At 49.9% G+C, this 21,778-nt stretch overlaps 1 protein-coding gene across 4 annotated transcripts in view; it reads left to right on the forward strand.

Annotated features, from left to right (window-relative positions):
• SUFU (SUFU negative regulator of hedgehog signaling) overlaps positions 1-15,047 on the forward strand; it is an 88,088-nt gene extending 73,041 nt beyond the window's left edge. For 3 of the 4 annotated variants that reach the window (XM_071445959.1, XM_071445960.1, XM_071445961.1), the window contains exons 11-12: positions 5,440-5,508; positions 8,677-15,047. In XM_071445959.1, the coding sequence (XP_071302060.1) occupies positions 5,440-5,508; positions 8,677-8,766 (159 nt within the window). In that variant the 3' untranslated portion in view covers positions 8,767-15,047. The remainder of the gene's footprint in view (positions 1-5,439; positions 5,509-8,676) is intronic. The other variant, XR_011682147.1, reaches the window with a different exon arrangement.
• Positions 15,048-21,778: the final 6,731 nt, after the last annotated feature.

Raw genomic sequence — 21,778 nt, forward strand, 5'->3', positions numbered from 1 at the left:
GTTGCAATACCAGTACCTTTGAGGCTGTAGTGAGAGCTGTGATGGATTCAGGCAGCAGCACGGCCTTTTCAGACAGTGTCAGGGCTGGCCTGATGTAGAACAAGGTGACAAGACCTCTGCCCTGAACCACTTGCAGCATGAGCAAAGCAGTGCAAAGAAACCAGGTCAAGGAGAGAGCAGAGAGGTGGGCTAGGGGCTGCCTGTGGCACAACACAATCCCCCCCATCAGGGGATTTTATTGGTGGAAATTTCACTGGGAAAGGCTGACACAGTTTAACTTAACTTTTTGCTATGTTGACAACAAGAATTAAGCTGAAACATTTTCAGGGCAAAGGACTCATAAAAGTCTCTGGATACATTGCATGTAACAGATGATTTGGCTTAGGATACAACTGTTCCACCTGTTCCAGGCATAGCACCCAATGGATGAACAGTTTCTTACAAGGGTTGGTGTGGTTTACATAGGGCTTATTGCAATGTGTCCTCACCTTCTCTGGCTGGACATACAGGCCAGCTCTGTACTAAGTCCAGAACTAATAAAACATGGTTTCCTTTCTTTGACAAACTTGCTAGAAAAGCAACTTGCAGTGTTTAATGCAAACAGAGCACTAGGGCAAAGTGTGTGATTGTTTGGTTTTTTCCTAGGTAGGCAAGAAAATTGAGTATTATCAGTGAAAGCCTCTGCTTCAGTGTAGCTGGGCCATTTATTTTCTTGTGTCTTGCCCTGGGCAAAGCATGTTTCCTTAAGTTGGGCAGAGGTGCAATCTGATTGATTCCTATCTCAGCCTCTGAGAGTCTTCCTTGATCAAAGACTTGCCAGCTGTGCCTGGCATTCAGCATTGGTGTGACCTCTGTCCCCAGGAGCCTTTCCTGAGCTGAGAATGTCAATCCCTCATGGCAGTGTTGAACCCTGTAGTGAGAGATGGGGTGTTAACTGTGGGGTGGTACCTGTAAGCTAGCTATAAAATCTTTAATGTTTTACTAAGCACCAGGTGCTTTCAAAGTCAGCCAAACTCATCTGGAGCCCCATGATCTTGTGTACACTTTTAGATTTCATCCATTTTCGTATGCCTGCAGCTGAGTACCTGTAACAAGTCATGATACAGATTTCTCAGCCAGATGTGAGTATGAAAGCTCCAACACAGAAATCTTCAACACAAACTCCTTCAGGTGACCCATAGGTGAGCCCTGTGAATAAGAAGTAGATTTCAGCAAGCTCAGGTGAGACTTGCCACGAGAGGGAGACAGCATGTGTTCCCTGAGCACATCCACCTGAATGAGACAGCCTAGCCTGATGTTCTGAACATGTCTGGACACTTGCAGCTGTTAGTGAAGTGGTGAGAACCCAAACTTTGTACTTCAGTTGTGCAGTAGGTACCTGTGATAGAAAACAGGGACTTATCTTCTGGCTGTTGTCATCTTCCAAGCATCTGTAGCATGACTCAGTGCCACAAAACACAGAGCAAATGGAATCCGGATCTGCTGGCAGTGGTTTAGCACATGTCCAGGCCTCTCTAGGTCAGGTCTGGGAGATCCTGGTGCAAGCAGGACTGCGCAGCACCCAAGGAGTTGTTTCAGGTACCCGCAGCTGGCTGGCAGGGCCATTCACTGTTCATACTGCAAACAGCCATTGCTCAGGCTGAGCTGCACCCTGTGACCAGCTTTGGCAGGCTGGGTGTTTGCACAGGGCTGTGAAAACATAGTGCTGTGAGACTGGGCTGCTGCAGCACCCAGGACACCTGCTCAGGACTGCTCCTTTGCTTCCTCAGCACCAGCTGAGAGATTTCATGGGAGAAGAGGCTCATTCAGTGCACATGGGATGGCTTCGTTTGCCCTCCAGATTGTGTCAGCTTTTCCCATGGGTGCAGCACAACAGTGGGGCTCTGTTTTCCTTTGGGAAGGGAATAAGCTGCTTCATCATTGTGATCTCTGTGTAGTGTCCTGTTGATAAGATCAGTCAACAGCATCAGAGGAAAACTCAGATTCAGTTCTGAAGTATAAAGTGAGTGAGGCCTATTTGTTTAATTTGAGCTTCTAAGGTTTAAATCCCAGAGGAAATTAAATTAGGTGCCTAGAGCAATGGCAGTCTGTCATGTTTATTTGCTGGGAATGTCACCTTTAATATCATGCACATACAACGTGTGTGTGTGTGTTAATGTAATGGGGCATCATACTGTGCAGGAGCAGGCATGCTACAAGAACTGGAAATGTGAAATATTGTGAGTGAGGGGTGCTGAGATAGGATTGGATTTATTTTCAGCCTTGTCCATAAGACTCTCTCACCAGCAAAAAGGTGGTTTAGCTAATTGCAGGTGAGGATGGCAGCCTGATCTATATATGAGCACAGGCGTTAGTGCTCTTGGGCCGTTTTGATTGGGCTACTTCTAACAGGAGAAATCTTGTCTAGACGTGAATCCAGGATGACAATACTTCTTGCTTCCAAGCCCTCTTAAGCAGTTGGTGTCCTGCTGGCAGATGCCTTCCCCCTGCATGCTCAGGAGTACCTCAAGAGTGCCAGTTTCCTGTGTTGTGGGACATGGCTGCTTGTACATTTGGTTACACCTGCACTTTGGAGTGTCCCTTCTTCTCCAGGAAGGAAGGCTACTACCCCAGCAGTGTGGGGTAGTAGCATTTGGGGTGGGTTTTTTTCTGACTTGGACTGTTAAGGACAGGCTCTGAGACACACACTGCGTGTGTGAATGTCACTGCAGCAGTTTGTCACTGCAACCTGTGACACCTGCCAACCACCAAAGTTAACTGTCCCTGCAAGGCTTGCAGAAAGCACTGTGATCTTTCCTCACGTGCTGCACAGAGCAGGCTGCCATTGCTTTGAGCCCCCAAATGCAGCTGAGCTGAGTTGTGGTCTCCTGTCTCGCTCCACTTGTCAGACCTTTCAGGGAGCCAGTTCAGCTCAGTGCCTCAGTGGAATTTGTGCTTCTATTTCAGCTGGATTACCAAAATTCATGAGAGAGGGCAGTGAGCTGTAGACAGCCATCTTAAGGCATCATACCCCAGTTTTGGGGCTAGGCACAGTGCTCCATGTAGGTTTGTCCTTAGCCAAGACCTGACCTGTCCCCTCCTTCATTCTCTCCACCCTTTGCTGTTTACCCCTGCATACCCTGTCTTGTCTTCCTACAGCCTCAGAGCAGCTGGCTGCCTTGCACATGTGGCTCCCATTTCTCTCCTGCCTGTGGCACCTTGGGAGTGCCCAGGGGTCTTCCTGCTGTGCTTGACTTCCAGTCTCCCTGCCAAAGCTGCAGCTCCTCATTCCTGCTCTCTCACCCATCCCAACCTCTGGCATTTTTGCTCATCCGTGGATAGCTGAATATTCATTTCCTCCTGGCCTGATTGCTGTGAATACCAATTCCTCCTCCTTTTTCCGGCTGTTCTGTAGATTTTGATGTCTGCCAAATTGTTTTCATTCCCTCACCCCACTGCAGACTGCACCTCCGCAGAAAGCGATCCTCTCGGTGCACAGCCCCAGCTCCCCACCCAGCCCTTCCTCCTGAGCTGAGTGATCAGGTTGCCCTCCTGCCTCCAACAGGGACAGACTTCTCCCTCCTCCTCCTGCAAACAGCCAGCAAATTAGTGTATCCAGTTCAAGAGGCAGAAGAGTTGCAGCCCCCTGCAAGGAGACTGCAGCAGTTTGCGGTGGCACTGCGTGTTTCACTGCAATGTTCCTCAGCTTGCCAGTCTGCAGATTGGTGCCAGGTTGCAGAGTCCTGTCCAAAGCAGCAAGCTGCTGGCTCCAAGCTGAAGCAGAGCTTTTCAGGCTCAAGGTATGATCAGAAAGGCCTGATAAAGGTGCCTGCATTCATGCTGAGCAGCTTGGTGATAAACCCTGGCCTGGAGCCTGCTGCAGGTTGAAGCTAAGTGAAGAGAGGAATGTAGTGGAGAAGGGAGGTTGTGGTTCCATCATCGCCCAGGAAATCTGTGTGTAGTGGCAGCAGAGTGGCAATGTTGAGAGGAGAGGACTGCAGACACCTTGGATTTGGATTTAGTGGTTTTTGGATCTCTTGTCTTGCCCAAAAAAAGAAGAAAGGGAGACCAGAGTATTCAATTTCTCTTTCTGTTCAATAGTCCTGCTTATGTGTTGCCAAAATGGAGCCCAGAGGCTTCCACTTGCCCATGGCATCCTGGCAGTCACTCACTCTCCACTGGCTCTAAGCAGCCAGTGGGCACAGGAGGTGGGCTTCCTGCAGGGCAGTGGGACAGCCTGGCTGCCCCTCTTTCAGATGTGAGGTGGAGAGCAGTGCAACTGGCTACTTGGCTCCACCACTGTTTGGTGCTAGAACAGTCCCTTCTCTGGAGCACAGGGCTCATGGCTGGGAAGAACAGGGAGAGGAAGGGTGAGAAAGGGGGCATGGGAATGGTGGGTTCTTCTGGATGGAAAATAATGCCAGAAAGGAGGAAAGGGTGGACCAGAGGAAGGAAAGGAGGAGCAGAGGGAAAGAAACAAACCTGTAGGCTAAAATGGAAATAATAATCCACTGGATGCTGCTGCAACCTAACTCCCAGGAATGCTGCTCCAAGGCCCCCTCACTGTGTGGGGATGTTTGCCTGGTCCTGCACGGCCGTCTCTGCTCCTGTGCCAAACCAGCTGTCCTGCCTGGAGCTCTGGCCTTTGCGGCTCTTGTGAAGAGGGCAGGATGTGTTTGCTTTTGCCTATCACATATTTTTTTAAAGAGGGTGGGAGTTCCTCTGCTTGAATTTCCAGGGCTGATTTCCCCCGTGATGTTTCTGGTTTCTGTGACTTGGGGGACTTCATGGTGCTGGGGTCGTGGTCCTCATCCAGGACTTTTGACTTGACAGCAGCTGTTTTCTTGGACTGCTTCATGCTTGCCAGCCTGCTCTGAGATGAGCCAAAAGCTTTCCCAGCACAGGCACGCAGGATGGGCATGTGCCATCAAAATATGGGGGTGCCTTGCGTGGGCACCTCTGGGAACACTTCCCATACCCAGCATCTGGTTCATGTGAACAATGTGCTGTACTGGGGTCAGGCCCTTCCCCATGCCCAGAGCACCAGCTCTGTATGGATCTCTGTCTCTTCCTATGCTGCTATTTCCTGATTAAACTGTGAACTTGACTTCAGTAGATCAGATGAAAGTGGCTATCTCCTACTGTCTCTCCAACAGTTGTTATCTTGACCCTTTTTCCTCCTTCCCCACTCTTTCTGTCTAAAGCAGAGCCTCTAATTTTAGACCGAGGGAGATAATTGAGGGTCAAAAAAGATTGCTGTGTAATTTCAACATTTTTTTCAGTGGTTGGGGTGGAAGACAAAGTTAGGAGCTCCTTGCCCTCAAACCTTTGTATTGCGGTAAAGAAGGACATAGGGGAAGGAGTGAGTTCGTACAGTCTGCTCTGTGCAGAAGTCATGCTGTTCCTGCAATTAGCTAAAACTAAGAGTGTAAAGCATGAAATACTGTATTTCCTTTGCAGATCCTATTGACTGAAGAGTTCGTAGAGAGAATGCTGGAAGATTTAGAAGATCTGAATTCTCCAGAGGAAGTAAGGCTGCATCATTCCTGTATCTTCCATGTACTGTCCCAGAGAGCTCAGCCCATCCTGCAGCTTGTCTTTGATCCTCCCCTCAGCCTGCAGGCTGCAGCCCTGCCCCATCCATAGACTTGAGGCCATGCTAAGCCTTCACATCTGCTGTGAACTACTGAGGCACTGAGAGAAGGGATTGCAAGAAATACTAGACAGGGATAGGTATTAAGGGAGACTCTGTGTTTTGATTTCCATCAGCATCTTTTCCAGCAGAGTATCTGAGCACCCCAAATGAAAGCAGGGCAGCCCCCAGGCCAGGTGGCAGGGTTTCCTCCATGCCGTGCATAAATTAGTCCTCACCAGCAGCTCCTAGCACATCACCTTCCCTGCTTTCAGAAAGGCTGAAAGTGGTGGTAGCACATATACTTTTGAACAATCTGTTGTATGGGCCTCCTTTAGTGGGTTTGGTAAGCAGGCAGGGCTGTTTCACATCTGCTACTTGGCCTTCACCTGCTGGCCCTGCATGGTGTGTGAAGGACCATCACCAGTCTGGAAGCATTACAGCAACAGCCAGGGGGCTTTATAAAGCTGGTACTAAACTTCCCACTGCCATGTGATGTCTTCCTGGGGAACATTTAACACCCCGTCTCCCATGCATGCCATATAAATATTCTGCTTGACTTCAAAGATCAGTGGCAGAAATGACATGTAATATTTTTAATCCCATTTTTTACAGCTCCCTGCAGACTCTAAAGAAACTTTCCTTGGCTTGTAGAACAGCCCTCCCATCCCTTGCTCTGCTCCCCTCCCCCCAGGAAAATCTCAGGGCTCTAATTGTTTAATCCAGAGTTGACTTAATGCCAGGGTGTTCCTCACTGTGTGAGTGAGGGGAGCATGCTGCTGGCTGTGCAGTGACTTTCAGGCCAGCTTTTATCCAGTTAAACCTAATCCAAAGCTCATTTTTGCTAGTGACATGGAAGCCCAGGAGCACTTTGGTTTGAAGGCCCTTTAGTGAAGGCTTTGGACGGCTCGTGTTCCTTCACTGTCCATTGAGGCAAAGAGCATGGCAGCTCCTGGCACAGCAACAGGGTGTTTGGTTCCCACTCACTGTGACTTTGCTGAATTAAAAAGTGAAAAACAAACAAATGCAAAGGATGACTTCTCCAAGAGGATTGGTTTGGAACCACTGCTGTTTATAAAAAGGAAAATACTTGAGATGAAATGTGATCTTTCAGCATCCAGATTCCTCCAAGGATTTGTAACTTGCAGGATCCGGGTCGGGCCAACTGAAAGCATTCCTCAGCAGGCCTGACTGTTGCTGATGATGTTCATGTGGTAGAATGAAGCACTGTGAGGAGTCTTTCCTTTGCCACATAAAGAACCACCTGTGTTAAGTGAAATGAAGTGTAATAATCTGTCTGAGTATCTTTACATGTTTTTCACATGTCCTAGACAGCAACTCAAAATTCCCTGGGCTGTGCAGGGCCAGTAGATTACATGGTGCAAGCTACACACAGGGCTTGAGTTTATAAAAAAACTTAAGGACTTGAGCTGTTTGTTTCCTAGAGGATAACAAACAGGAGTTTGTGGTAGCCTCTATCCTGAAGAATCCTCCTGCTGTGCCCCCAGATCATGGATCAGACCACGAACCACCAACATATTAAGGTCAATGGATACTAACTGCAGGTTACCCTCATGGGCAGCTGCAAATGGAGCAAGGTCAGGAGCAAATTCATTTTAGAGACACCCTTGCTGTGGAGCGGGCAGCTGGAGGGGGTCTCCTTTAGCAGGAGCCTCACACTGAGCCTGTGTTGGTGCCCATCAGAAACAGGGTGCTTACAGGAAGAAAGACAAGTAATTGGATAAAGATTGATGATTTCCAGTCGCTGTCCTCTTGTACCAGCTCTCTTACTCAAACAGCCCTGGGAAGCCTATGGTGCTGCTGGCCTGGGTCTCAGGACTCTCCTAGGAGAGGACCACTGTATCCATAACCACTCTGAATTAGCCACCTCCAGGGCAGATTGTCACTGGTGGTGTTGTGTCCCCACGAGATTCCTCCCTGGGAGTCCCATCAGGGTGTCAGGGAGTATCACAGGGCAAGGCAGTGCAACACTGGGTGCAGTACAGTTTTGAAAACAAAATGAGCCTGCAAACAGGCTTCCAGAGCTATTCTCCCCCCCCCCATCATGTGTTTTGGTCCTCAGGTTGGCCACTGGGATTGCATTAAATGCCTATACAGAACTTGTTGCCATTCAGCTGTGGATGGGGCAGATTTGTGGCCTAAGAGATTCCACCCCATGCCTTCAACCCCACCCCACAGCTGTGTTTGAGAGACCTGTGTGAATGCTTGGACACTGGTCACGTGGTTGTGAGAAGGGTTGGTGGTAAGGCTCCTTGCAGCTCTGTCCCTGAATTGGTTGTGTTTGGGTTGATGTTGGGGCGACTTCCTAGCCCAGGCAGGGACATCAAGATGGGACCGGTGGACTTGCCTTGTTTGGGAAACATTGGCCACAGACGGTGCTGTGTAAACCAGACTGGGGCAAAAAATCTCCCTTCTGTGTGCTTCAACCAGTGTTTGCAAAACAGCCTGAGCAGCTGAGTGCCTTTGTGAGCACAAGGCATTGTAGGGCTCTGTGAGGCCTTTGTGCCAGAGGTGGGAAGGACTGCAGCAGGAATGCTGTGCAGGCACATTGGCTCTCCCCAGCCAGGGCAGCACAGTTTGCCTGTCACCAGAGAGCTCTAATGGCTCACCTACATTCCACTCTGAACAGCAGGGGTTTGAAAGCTGCCCTCCAGACTCCCTTTAAAGCAAATGTGGGCTCTGGGGGCTGGGCTGGGTGAAAGAAGAGGAACGTGGTTAGATAGGAGGAAAGACACTTCTGCTGCAAATCTTCTGAGAGATTGGGAAGTGGAAATAGTGATGGGGCAGAAACCCTCCAAAATTCATCTGACGAAATAAACAGCGCCTGGGCTGAAAGCTCAGAACTTTACTTTGGCAGCTGAGACAGGCCCCATTATCTAATGTCCACTGCTGTCCAAAACATACCGATGGGGAAATGTTTTCTTAGTGGCCTCTTGTTTTAAAAAATAATAATAACATGGGGCTGCCTGCCTTCACAACAATTCTGTTTTTTCTGTGCAGATTGTAGTGATATGCATTAACTGGTTCTCTTTACTGTCTTACAGTTTAAACTTCCAAAGGAGTACAGCTGGCCTGAAAAGAAACTGAAAGTTTCCATCTTGCCAGATGCCGTGTTCGACAACCCACTGCATTAGAGCTGAATTACACTATTCTAACAACTGGGAGAGCCAAGTTACTGTCCATTACCCAGTGACTCACAGGATAATTAATGCAGTAAAAACTCTGCCTGCAAATAAAAAGAGTTTGCTGCACAACCACTGCAAACAGAAGAGGAGCTACTCAGCACCAGCCCAGACCGAACTGAGCCCTTTCCTTTATCCTTCCCAAGGCTGAACTCTCTGGGAGCAGCCTGCGTATGTGTGAGTGCGAGTGAGAAATATTTAACTATGAAAATTAGTAGTAAGGATCTTTTCTCTCTCCTAGCTGCAGAACTCCCCTCTGCCTTAGCCCAGGGTGTAGACGCTCTGCACGCCTGTATTTACACATACATTTCTGCCAGGTGCGAGCCTATAATCCATGGATTAAATGTTCTTTACGTGACTCTGGAGTCCTTTTGTTAGCCAAACTTTTACTGACTGCAGAACTGTTCTTCCATGTGCTATTTTTTTTTTCTTTTTAGAAACGGAATGGTATTTCCCCTGTTTAAAGGAGGCCAAAAGCTCACATGCTTGAAGCTGAACAGATTTAAAGATGAACTTTCTAGTTCAGTCAAGAAAAACAAATCCAGATCCTCCCTGCCCTCAAATTAGGCATGTTTTAAGTGTTGGTCTTGGTGCTATTAGCTATGGTATCACTGCAAACAGAGGCAACTTTATTCTTGTGCATCCTGTCCTTGTGCCTGAACCCCAGGGAAGGTCGCAACCTCTGGTTTTGCACAAGCAGGAGGAAGAAAGCTACCGGGGCGGGGGAGATCTCCTGTTTACAGTGTGTTTATCTTTAAAGAGATACTGTCAAGTATTTTTTCCTTGCTGTTGTACAGAATTTGAGAAGCTAGAAAGGATCATTTGTTCACAGGGACAACTTCAGCAGCTCTGCAGGATCAGGGGGCTGCTTGAAAGCATGTGAAGTGGAGATCTCTGCTGCCCTGGCACAGCAGAAAGGAGTCTCAGCCTCAATGAAGCCAACTATTCTCCCTGTTCCAGCAGGGTTGTGCCCTAGTGCAGCTCCATTTTCCCCTGTAGCCTCGCTGTGGTGGCTCTTGTTGCTGACCTTCCTCCTTTCAGATGGGTTTGAACTGTAAAGCATCAAAACCAGTTTGAAAAGACACTCTGTAGATCCCTGTGGCTTCCTCCTTGGAGCAAAAGGAGTGTGCAGAGGAGCCGGTCTCTGCAGTGCCAGGTTGTGTCTCTGCATCAGCTGCTGGCCCTGTGGATACCTGCAGCAAACACCGAAGGCTTTACCCCCTGCTGCTGCTGCTGCTGCTGCTGCTGCTGCTGCAGGGTGTTTCTGATGCATATTCCCCAGCCTTCCTCTGCCCATTGTCTTTTGGTGACAACTCTTCACTCCTTGTCAGGGAAGGTGCAGCTTTCCTTCCACCCCTTTCTGCCTACAAGATAACTGGTGGTTTATGCGCACTTGCTGTGTGATCCTAATACAAGTATAACAAAAGCTTTTAACACTTAACTCCCCTGATCAAACAGCAAAGTCCAGGAGGCCTCACAGTACCCTGGGGTCGGTTTTCTGTTTGTTTTCTGATTTAATTTCTTCCCAGCACAGTCGGCTTTGATGTTTTCTGCATATATTTGAGGCTGGTTAATGTTGGTCAAGAAGCAGAGCTAGGAGCCACAAAGCTTTCCTTGGACTTGCTACAGAATTCCTCTGTGGCCTCAGGCAAGTCACTCAATGTCTCTCTGTGCAGAGAGGGTGACTATTGACTAGAGGGCTGTAGGACCTACCGAAGCATGCCAGGGTTTGCAGGGGAGGGCGTGCTTTGTGTACAAAGTAGTATTTGTATTATTATAATTGTTTTTATATTATAATTTAAGGCAGGCCAAATGCAGGGTCCAACACTGCTCTGCAGAACCTTCCTTTCTGCAAAGCTATGAAAGCAATTTACATGTAAATGAGTTTGTCATTTTGTCTGAACTCAGAGGATCATCTTAAAATCCTGCTGTGAAAGAACAAACTTTCAGATATCTGCATGTGCCAGCCAGAGTGATTTCTGTGCTGTGGCAGGCTGCATTCATCCATGGGATCTCTTGGCCAGTTTTCATTGTCCTGGTTAGCACTAAGCATCCCTTCTGCACTGTAGATGTATGTGCAAGAGACAGCGTGGGTGAGAAAGTGCCATGAAAACCTACCAGTCCAGCTTCAAAAACACTGTGCCCAAGTGTCCCACCACAAGATAATGGGCAAACAGATAATTGTGGCAGTGGGGAAAAGGCAAAGGCAGCAACTACAATTTTGTCCCAAAGCCATCCAACAGCAGCCCATGGATGCTCTTGCACAAGCTTGCTGGGGGTGCTGCAGCAGAGCTGGCCTGTTGCCACGATGCTGGCTGCTCTTCCTTGTTTCCAGATGCTAGCTCTCATTAAAAGGAGTTTAAAATCCACGTCTTGGTGGAGAAGGGACATTTGGAAGGTCAATTGTTGCTATTCCTGCAGAGATCAGCACGGGGCAGAGAGAAGTCCATCAGACCCTCTCTGGGCTCCGACACACATCTGGAAAGCTTGGGACCTCCTGCCCTATGAACTCTTTGAGCCTTCACGGCAGGGATCTGGTGCTGTATGCAGGGAAAGCACCTCCTCCAAGCTGGCTCGTGCTCCAGTTCTGCCTTTCTCATGCAAGTGTTTTCCTCACTGTATTTACTCTCATCAGATGCTCTGGGCTGGTTTTCCATTGACTTCAGAGGGAGCACGCTGAATGCATGTGATAATCCACCCAGTATCCTTGTGTGTGTATGTGTATTTTTGTTCCATGTCATGTATTTATATATAGTTCTGTGTATTTGAGTTATGAACAGGTGGCATGCCAGAAATCTCTATTTCTGAGACACTTTCTCACAGATCTTTGCTGGTAGCCAGATAACAATTGAGGGAGGAAGGCTGGAAGGGAAGGAAGTGAAATCTTCCTATTTAGGTAAGGGGGGAAATATTAGACAAATAATTGCTAAAATAGAATTCTGTGTCTTATTGTTAGAGCAGCTATGAGAACCTGGTGAAAGTCAGCCCTTAAGCTCCCTGGTCATGTTGCTGCCTCTCAGAAACTTATCTAAGAGTAGGAAAGTTGCAGTTACTCAGTATCCTGAAGAGCTGGGCAGCCACAGGACATCCCCTCACGATTCACATCAAGTTTGCAACCCTGCCAAAGGCTTACTCACTGGCAAGTAAATGAGATGTGAAGTTTGGATATTTTCATCTTGGGGCAAGAGGACATGTCTGTGTGTGAATGAAATGGAAAAGAAACCTTTGTATTTTAGTGAGCAAGTAGTTTGAAAGAGGGAAGTCATCAGTGTTAATAAATACCACAGTGTTTTGCTAGCTCAAACCTGATGAGATGGTAGGACCACTGGTGCTGATTTTTTCTTGATTGTGTAGAAGGCCTGAAGCAGGTTTGTATGGACCCAAAACCTGTGGGGCTTGTGCTGGCTAAAGGCAGTGACCTGGATGGAAATGAAAGCATTCTGTTTAGAAGCAGTGAGTACAGGATTTTTCTCTCTTGAAGAAATCTGGCAATGCAGGTCAATTCAGATATTTGGAAAGATGAAGAGCCTTGAAAATCCAGCATGTGACAGCAATTCTGAAACAGGAGAAGTCTTAAAAGCCAGGACTACTCTCTCTCTCTCAATTTCTGATTAAAAACAGGACAAGGAATGTATAATTTCAGTATTAAAGTATGTAGGGTGTGATCTGAGCAGAGCAGTCAGTCTTGTAGCTGCTGTAACCATATTTTCAGTGGCTTAGATAGATGGTGCCTGCTGTGTCTAATTCTTTGAGGATGGTGTATATTGGTTTTACTCTACATGGAATTGCCAACAGTGATTTGAAATTATATTCTGAAGCTCTTCTCTTTAAATATTCAGTTGCTCTTGGATGGCTTTTGAAATTACACCATCAGGTCATCAAATCGTCTTGGGATAAGTGAGGGTTGTGTTGTTTTTCATCTGGGACCAGTAGAAATATTTTTTTTAACAACCCAAAACACTTGAAAGCAATGCTTGGCTCTTCCCTCCTCCTAGGTTGGTATCCAGAGTCCATGTCCTGCTTTGCCAGCTTGTACCTGGCCAGGGCAGGGCAGCATCACATTAGGTGGGGAGAAAAGCTTGAGGCCAGAGGAAGCCCTTAGATCCTGTGTCCAGTTTGCCCCTAGCCCAGAGCATGGCCTTGTGCCTTCTGGCTCCACTGTATCAAGTCTTGGGGCTGTATTCAGCCCCTACTCCATCTGGGCCAGGTGAGGAAGGGTTCCAGCACCAGGAGAGCCCTTCCACCTTCCAGGGACTGGGTGACTGCCCTCCTCTGAGAGAACACATTGTGCCTTAATTTTTCCTGTGAGTGAAGCTGCAAGGGCAGACAAATTGTGAAACAACCAGGAATTCCTTTATGTGCATCTGTCCCTATTAATAAATGCCAGCCGGCACAGCAGCAAGACTGTATCCAGAGCAATCTCAAAATCCACATTTGCCTATGGGGTTCACCTCTTATGATTTTAAGCTGGATTTAAGTCTCTCAACCTAACAAGCTCTGTTTCAACCCACTATTTTTATAACATTTTTTTCTGTTGTGCAGTGTCTGCCTGTTCTCTCTTATTTCAAAAAAACCCAACCCTTGTGTTTGACATGAGTCCAAAATTTCAAATGGAGAATAGGCCTGAGGTTGCAAATGTGCTTTAAACGTGGTCCCGTATCGACTTGCCTCTCAGGCAGTGAACCTGTCGTGTATTGTGCTTCACCACCTCTTCATTTCTACCATGATTCTCTTTCCCCTAAAGTCGCTGACAGACCATAAAATCATCATAAGTGGCACATCAGTTCACAAACGTCATTTCTGGTCTGCTGTGAAGGGGCTGCCCCATCCCTTTTCCTTGCTGGAAGACCACAGCATCGTTCACCTGCTTATGGAGCCCTGAGAGCAGGAGAGGATCATCAGCCCAGGAAGAGCTACACATGGCAGATGTGGCTGGCCAGGGCCTGGTTGTTTTTAAACTCTCCTGATGCTGTGCCTGCCCTCTTTAAAAAGAGGAAGAGAGAGAGAAACAAACCCAACCTCGAAAAGCCAGAAGAAAATTTCCTGCCCATTGTCGCGTTTTGCAAACACTGTTCTTTTCTCTTGCCCTCTCCCTCCGCTCCCGACGAGGCTGGAGATGAAAATGGCTCCTTTGTTCCTCTCCCTGGGGCCCAACTGCAGCGAAAGTGCGGCTCCGGAAACTCCAGAGCCTGGGAGCCAGGGTGGGAGGGCCCGAGCTGTCACCGTGTGTGGTGGGTCCTACACAAACACGGCTTGGTGACAATGCCCCGAGCAGGGTGGGAGCAGGAGGGCTCCCTGGTGCTGATGACGAGGCTCCTGGGCCTGTCTCCCTACAGAAGCAAGCAGGATGCAAAACACGCAGGGGCTGAGGAAAGGGAGGTGGGTGTGAGTGGCCATGTTGTCCTGGTAGGGACTGATCACGGGCTGGGGAGCTCTGGGCGTTTTTTGCTTTCCCCAAAGTGGGAATCTGCAGCCCCGTGGAAGCAGGCAGCATCCTGCTAGGGGCTTGTAGTGGTTCCTGGCTCCTGCACTGGGATGCTCCTTGCACCCATCCAGCCTTGTAGTCCTGGTATTGTGAGTTTGGCCACGGTCATGCTCCAAACCCAAGTTTACTCTTTCAAAACCCTTCTCTTGTCCAGCCCAGGCTGGACACACTACCTTTTCCCTTTTTTTAAAGGGATGGAGGTTTTGCCTCTCGCTGGGGACACTACTTGTTTTGTGTGCTGAATGGAGCAAAGGCAAGGTTCCCAGGGCAGGGGACACATGGGTGACTGGGACCACAGCAAACCCTGACCTTTGGGGTTGCCCTTGCAGCCCTGGGGTGAGCTTTCTGTACTTCAGCTGTGTACATGTGTGTGTGTGTTTGGGGGTGTGTGTGGGGGTGTGTGTGTGGTCTGCAGACGCAGGGGTCATGTGGATGGAGGAGCCCCAGGACACTCCCAGCGGGGCTGGAAGGAGCCTGTGTTTCTGTGGCCGGTGTACCAGTACCTTGTAGATGGCCTTTCTTCCCTCTCCCCTCCTCCTTTTTTTTATAAAAGACAAAAAACAAACAGAAAGCTAAACTAGCAGAGGTTTTTAAAGATTTTATATTAGTTTCTAATGTAAATTCTTACATTGTTATTGCAGTGCTGGGTGTGTTTCGCCTGCACGTGACTTTTTGTAATATTTTTGTGAATCACTAAACATTTTTTTTCCTCCCGTGTAATCTGAGTGCATTAAAGGTATTTGCAGAATTGTCAGTGTCCTTCTCTGCGGGCAACCTGTTGGGACTGACTGTCTCCTGCTCAGCTCTGCAACTCCTTTGGCAGCTCCTTCTCCTCGTTGACACCTTCTTCCCTGCTCCCAGGAAAGCGGGATCTCTTGCCCAGACCTCTGGACTACAAGTGTGGGAGGGAAAGGAATCTTTTGTTCCCCTAAAAACTCAGCAAAATGACTGGTCCCAGGACCTGCCAGATTCAGCATCTTCCATGAGCATCTGCTGACAAAACCCCTTGAGTCAAGGCAGCCTGAGTGCCCTGACAGCCAGGGTTCTCCATGCTCTTTGGACAAGCTGGAATAGGGAGTGCTTGCACGTGGGTCCAAGGATGCAGCCAGTTGGCTGAGAGATGGCAACCTCGTCCACCAGCACAGGAAGGAGGGAGCTGGGGTGAGTGTCAGGTCAGGTCCGTGTTCCTGTCCTCTGCCAAGTGCCTCCTGGCTTCAGTGGGATTTGTGGGGGTGTGGATGTGTGTGCAGAGAGTGAATATGTTACAGAAGAGACACAGCAAACACTTATGAAAAAATATTACCGAGCTAATGTTGCAATGATTTCCCAGTAACACAGAACGATTTTGCAGTAATCTTTTTACACTCCTCAGTAATAAATGCCTTTAAGGCCAGAGAAAAAGGGTGGAATATCTGGGCGGGGGGGGGGAGGGAGATTGCAGTGCTCAGAGGGAGGATGACAGGGAAAGGAAAGGATGCATGGAGAGCCAAAATCCAGCTTTAGGCAGGTTTTGCACTTGCTCTTCACAGGTGTTATCTGAGCCCACCCTGCATCAAAAGGGGAGCAATCAGCAGAAAGGGTTTCTGCAAGGATTTCTTTTCCTTTGAAGTTTGGAGTGAAAGCCATCCTTTTCCTGAGACCTCTCCCACAGCTGCATCCAGACACAAACTGCCCCAGCCCCAGTGCAAAGCAATGAGATCTCCAAGCTCTGCCAGTGCAGAACAGTCCCTGCTGTATGTGACAAAGAGAACATCCCCTCAGCTTGGTAAGGTTTCACCGTCTCACTTGGGGAAATCTTGATGATCAGTGGGGTTCCCCAGTGAGGTTATTTACCCGGACAGAGGCCTGGGGGGAGAGAAGCCACCCACAACTGTTCTTTGGCCCAAGAACCCCTCATGCCTCTTGCCTTCCTGGTTTTTGAAGTATACACAAGCACAGGGCCGCCCCTTTAGGACATCCCAGCAAGGATGGCAGAGCCAGAGCAGCAAGGGACCCCGCATAGTGCTGCGACCCCTCACTGTCAGCCACTTAGTAAATTTAATTAATGAATTAAACTGTCCACTTGTGCCTTTCCTGTGGTGGCCAGGCAGTACCCCCTTTGCAGCACTGCATCCCAGCTGATTCCTCTGTTCAGCCCCGAATCCGGAGGGGACCCTGGAGCTGTGGCACAGCGGGGTGCCCCTCTCCTGCTGGCACCCTTCCCCCCAGGGCCCACCACCGGCATGGCTGTGCCCAGCCCAGGCAGCCTTGCTGCTCTGCATGCACCCCAGCCAAAAGCACCTTCGGGCAGTGAATTTAATTAAGGTTTCTGAAAAGCAGTGTCTGGGAGCCCCTCCTGGATCTGTGGCTCTGAACTTCATTAGGAGCGGTTTGTTGCTAATAATGCCGGCAGCTTCTCTAATTAATAATGGAAGGGCTGTGAGCAGATGCCAAGCCAGGAGAGGGAAGGATTTGTTTGTTTATTTCGGTCCTCTCTTGGTGTTTTTTTTTCTGGAGTGTAGAGAGAGGGCTGGGGCTCATTTCCCATCTGAGAAGTGAATGGCAGTGGCTGGGAACCTCAGTGGGGAAGAGGGTGCACCTGTGAAGCTGAACAGGGAGATGGAGTGGGGTGGGAGATGGGCCCCCATGGGTGGAACAGAGGAGCATCCGCACACCAGGGGCTTCTGCTCCTGTGGTGCTCCCTGCCCATCAGGACAGAGTCAAGGTGACTGGACTCGGGCACCCAGGAACAGTTCTGACCTCCAACCCCCTCACAAAGCATCACCCCCACAGTATGTCCCTTCCCATGGCACATCCCCATCCCATGGCATGTCCCTTAGCCCATGGCAGAATGGTGCAGACATGGGAAGGAAGTGTTCTGCATGCTTCAGCCCCCTCCACCACAAGGATGTGTCATACAACACCCAGAAATGTGGGCTCACAGGAGATGAGCACACCACGTCCCTTTGGGTTTTGTTGTTCGAGTATTTTTTCCCTCTTTTCCCCTAATTTCTCTCCTGCTTGCTGTCTCTCCCAGCTGATGTTTGTGGCACAGCTGGCCACAGCAGCACCTCAGTGCAGAGGAAAAGCTCCTGACACAACCCAGTGCACAGGGCCCAGTATCTTAACACCCCGTATTCCTGGGGGCCCGATGGCTAAGCCATGGCTGGAGAGGGTCCCAGAGCAGCCAGGCTTGGCCAGATCCTGCTGCCTCCCTCTGGCACAGGACAAGCACCCCCAGCCAAGTTTTGGGGACACCAGGGAACCAGCAGGCATCCTTGTCCTGTTGCTTGTCACAGCCTCAGGTCTGGCGTAGGAAACCAGGACCTGGCAGGACTGGGAGGAGACTGTAGGGACACCTCCTGCATGCCCCAGCTCCCTGTCTAGGCACCCACAGCCTGCCTAAAAGCTCCAGCTTCTTCAAACAGCTTCCAGAGCAACTGTTCCTGCTGTCAGGCAGGGTTTGCACTGGGGAAAAAAATTACATTACCTTGCCCTGTGACCTCCTCGCTCACAAGAACTGAAGCAGTGTTTGGACAGGCCATAACAGCTCAGCCACAGTGGCCTCAGTGCAGGCTTTGTCCCCTCTGTCCCCTCCATGCCCCACTGCTCACCTGCCACAGGGAAGCACTGCCTGTAGCTTCATGTCAGGCAGCAGCCATTGCCACAGGGGCTTTCCAAGAAAGCATACCTCAGGTTTGCTTTTGTTTTTCCTAGGGGAGGAGTATTTTTAATGCCCTTTCCCAGCATTCTCATTTCCTCAGACTTTCTACGCTCTGGCCACAAATCATAACCTGCTGGAGGGCAGCGAGCAGGGCTGTCCCATGCTGGAGATGCTCCTGCTGCAGGAGATGGGGTACCCACTTTGGAAGGGTTGGACAGCAGGAAGCAAAGGAAAAAGCATGGTTAGATATTTAAAAATCTCCAGGAGTGTCCAAGGCCAAGATGACCTGGGAGACCCAGCTCACTGCCCGGGCTGGGATCATCCCTGTCTGGGTAATGCACAAATCCCTTCTGTGGCTGTTAAAAATGCTGGAGCAAGCGTGGGGCCATGTCAGCTTGTATGTCACACTTGCTTTTTGAACAGGAAATTTATCAGAAGCTTGCAGCAAAAGGGGAAATATGAAGGCAAAGGGGCTCAGGAGTGGAGGGGTGGCTGGGCTGTGTGACAGGGAGCATCCCTGGGGCACAGGGCGCTGTGGCAGCCTGCCCAGCCCCAGCACAGCCAGCTGAACAATGCTGCGAGGCGTTGGGAACACGCTCGGCACTGGGAATCCCAGTCCTTGCCTTAAAAGGAGATTTCAGCGAATGATTTTATTGGAAAATTGTTTTCTGATTATTCAGCTTGTTGAAAGTTTCATTTCATTATTTGCAACATGGTGGGAGGGGGGCTTCGGCTGCACAGGAACAGCGATGGCCAAGGATGTTTCCGTGAGTTTCCAGTCCAAAAGAGCCCATTAAATCATCATGTTTTACCTCCTGTGTTTGCAGAGCAGAGAATTTCCCCCAATTCCCCTTGCACCAAGCCCAATAACTTGTGGTTTTGATTCAAGCGGGTGGCCCAGGACGACGTCCTGTCTCGGCTCGGTGACTTCAAGAGAGGAAGAATCTCCCACTGACTTCCCTTGGCTGTTTGTCCTCGTGGCCAAAAAAAAATGCACCCCTGAGAGCAACACCCCACTGCCAACTTATTTCTGATGCAGCTGCATCCTGCTTGCCTGGAGCCTCTTTTGGATGAAGGGGGATGCCCAGACCGCCCCTCAGCTGGTGCAGGTGTGCCCTCTGAGCTGCACGGATTGATACAGAGCAACAGCAGGCTACCCCCAGCCTGCCCTTAGCAAGCAACTCCAGGGTTAATAAACTTCAAACAGATGTGACCAACGTGTCAAGACATGAGAAGTACGTGGTATGGATGTTTATAAGCACATCGACAGAAGGCATTCATAAAAGGTTATAAACTGTGGTAATAAGCAACCCATCAACTTGTTTGGACTCTAACACTTGATTAACCATTTATTAAAAGGTGCAGTAATCATTTATAAGCCATAAGTGGGACCGAACGTAAAGTATGACTCCTTTTATGTTAATAGATGCCTCAAGAATTTCCTCTCCCTTTCTGACATGTTTTGGGTGGTTAAAGGCTAACCCTGGCTGCCAGGTGCCACAGCCCCTCCTTAGTGCTGTGCATTAGCTGGATTCACTCCAGGAGCCTCCCGCTCTCCTGACACCCGTGGAGATGTGGGTGTCCCCACCAGAGGTTTGTCCAGGGCCCTGGGGTTTTTTTCATGGAGGGCTCTGAGTTTGTTCTGGCCAGGCTCTGGGTGACCTCCAGCAGCAGTCTGTCCCCTCAGAGACTGGCAGCAGGGAGGGATGGACAGAGAGGTGTTTGCTGCCAGCAGTGCAGGGGGCAGCACAAGGTGGTGGGCAGCAAGGGAAGCCTGGCAGCTCTGCAGGGAGAGGAGGGCCATCAGATGCAGGAAGAGCTCAGGCACTTCTCCCACGCTTTCCTGCAGAGCCCACATGGGCCCTGCTGCCCACAGGTCCCCACAGGTCCCCAAAGGAGGATCTGTGGGGGGACAGTGAGCACCAAGTGCTGAGCTGAGCAGAGTGGATCATGGACAGGGAGACTTCAGAGGGGTTAAAACCACCTGCCTAGAGACTCTGGAGCCCTGGGATGCCCAGGAGAAGGAGAGGGCACAGAGAGAGCTGGGAATCCCCTCCCTGCATTCCCCATGCAGGAGTCTGTTCAAGCCCCAGGCTGCCAACACACCAGGATGAGACAGAAATGCCTCCAACACAAAAGCAACTTCATCCTTCTGTCAACAGGACCCTCCTTTTTTGTTTGCCATCACACTCCTACCCCCAGACAGGTCGTGTTTTCCTTCCTGGTGTCTTAACAAAACCTAAACCAATAATTGCTCCCATTACACAACCAGGAGTGACAGTTTATTAGCCATGCTTCCTGACCTAATTTATACCAGTGCTCTCCTGCTTTTCCCTTCACTGTGGGCAAACAGACCTTTAGGCTTTCTGAGGGGAAGTTTAAACCCCAGTAGCAGTGAGTGCATGGGCTGCAGCTCTGGAGCAATCCCATGCCCTCACCTGCCTCACTTTCTCCCAGACTGAAGCCCTGTGGTACCACTTGGCTTTGGGGCTTTAGGTTTGGGGTTGCACAGAGCATGGCAGCCTTGGATGCTCTGCCCTTCACGGGAAGGCCCAAGAGCTCCCTGGCAGGAGGCTTTCTAGCAGGTGTGTGGCACTGGGTCATTTGGCTGGAGCCGACTTGAATTGCAGGGAACATGCAGAAAATGAACAGGAAGGCTGAGAAACTGATGTGAAGATTGCAAAGATTACACCTTGTTCTGGGCAGGGACCACAGGGGCCTTCTGGTGGGAGAGTGGCTGAATGGAACTGCAGATGGGAATGGAGGTGGTGGGATTGTATCTTGCTCCCATCCTGTCTCCCATGATCAGATCTGGGGCTGGCATCCTCATGTCCCAGGCTTGTTGCTGGGCTGGCAGCACTGAGGAACTCCATCTTTCCCTCAGGGAAATGCCTCACTGTGGTGTGGGATGCTGTGCCAGGGATGGATGCACCAGGGAAAGGGCCAGTGCAGGACTGGGCCACTGGTAGCCACGGGCTCAAGGCAAAGGGCTGCTGCTTTCTGCCCCGGCCTTGGGGGCAGTGAGGGGTGTGTGTGTATCCCTGCACCGTGGGGATGGTGACACAGCAAAGCAAGAGCCCCGGGGCAGGAGGGTTTACATGGCCATTTGGAAGGCTGTAAATCCTGACCTCACCACTACAACACAGATCAGGTGGGAAATGCCTCAAAAAATGACTTTTCTACCTGTGGCACAGCCCTGGGCTTTGGGGAGTGCCAGCCTGGACAGACTGTGGGTGCAGCCAGAGGGATTCACTGCCAGAATGGCCTTCCCTTTTCACAACCTGTGGTGGGATACTCACCACACTGGGGTCTGTCATCGATTGCTACCATCCTTTCCAGACCCCTTTTAAGATGAATGAGTTACTTTTAACCCCATCCAGTACGTTTTTCAGAGTGCAGTGGTGAGTCTGCCCCAGAGCTCTGCTGAGGAAAAAGAAATGCCGGGCAAATTCCAGGGATGGTGGCTGCCCTGGATGCTCTCACCAGCTATGCCCTGTTAAAGGCTGCCCAGCTCTGGCAGCACTTCTGCAACTGGCAGCAGAAGGTAAAATGAGACCAAGCTGCATTTTTTCCCCTTGTCCACCCAGCAAACTATTACAGCTTCTCTGCCAGGTCCTGTCCCCTGGGTCTCCGGGGAAGGAGCCGCCCCAGGAGGGGGAAGAGTGGAGGAGCCTGTCTGGCCGCCAGTCTCCACTGTGCTCAGAAAAAAAGAATAAGAGAAAATTGTGCTGGGTTTTTTGTTTGGTTGTTTTGGGGTTTTTTTTAATATATATGGAGGTTTTGTGGCTTTGACGCAGTTTCCTGAAAATCCTGCCTCATCCTGCCAGGGTCTGAGC

This window comes from Agelaius tricolor, unplaced genomic scaffold, assembly GCF_023055355.1.
Source record: "Agelaius tricolor isolate 1412-34295 unplaced genomic scaffold, bAgeTri1.0.p SCAF_22, whole genome shotgun sequence".
Classification (NCBI taxonomy): Eukaryota; Metazoa; Chordata; class Aves; order Passeriformes; family Icteridae; genus Agelaius; species Agelaius tricolor.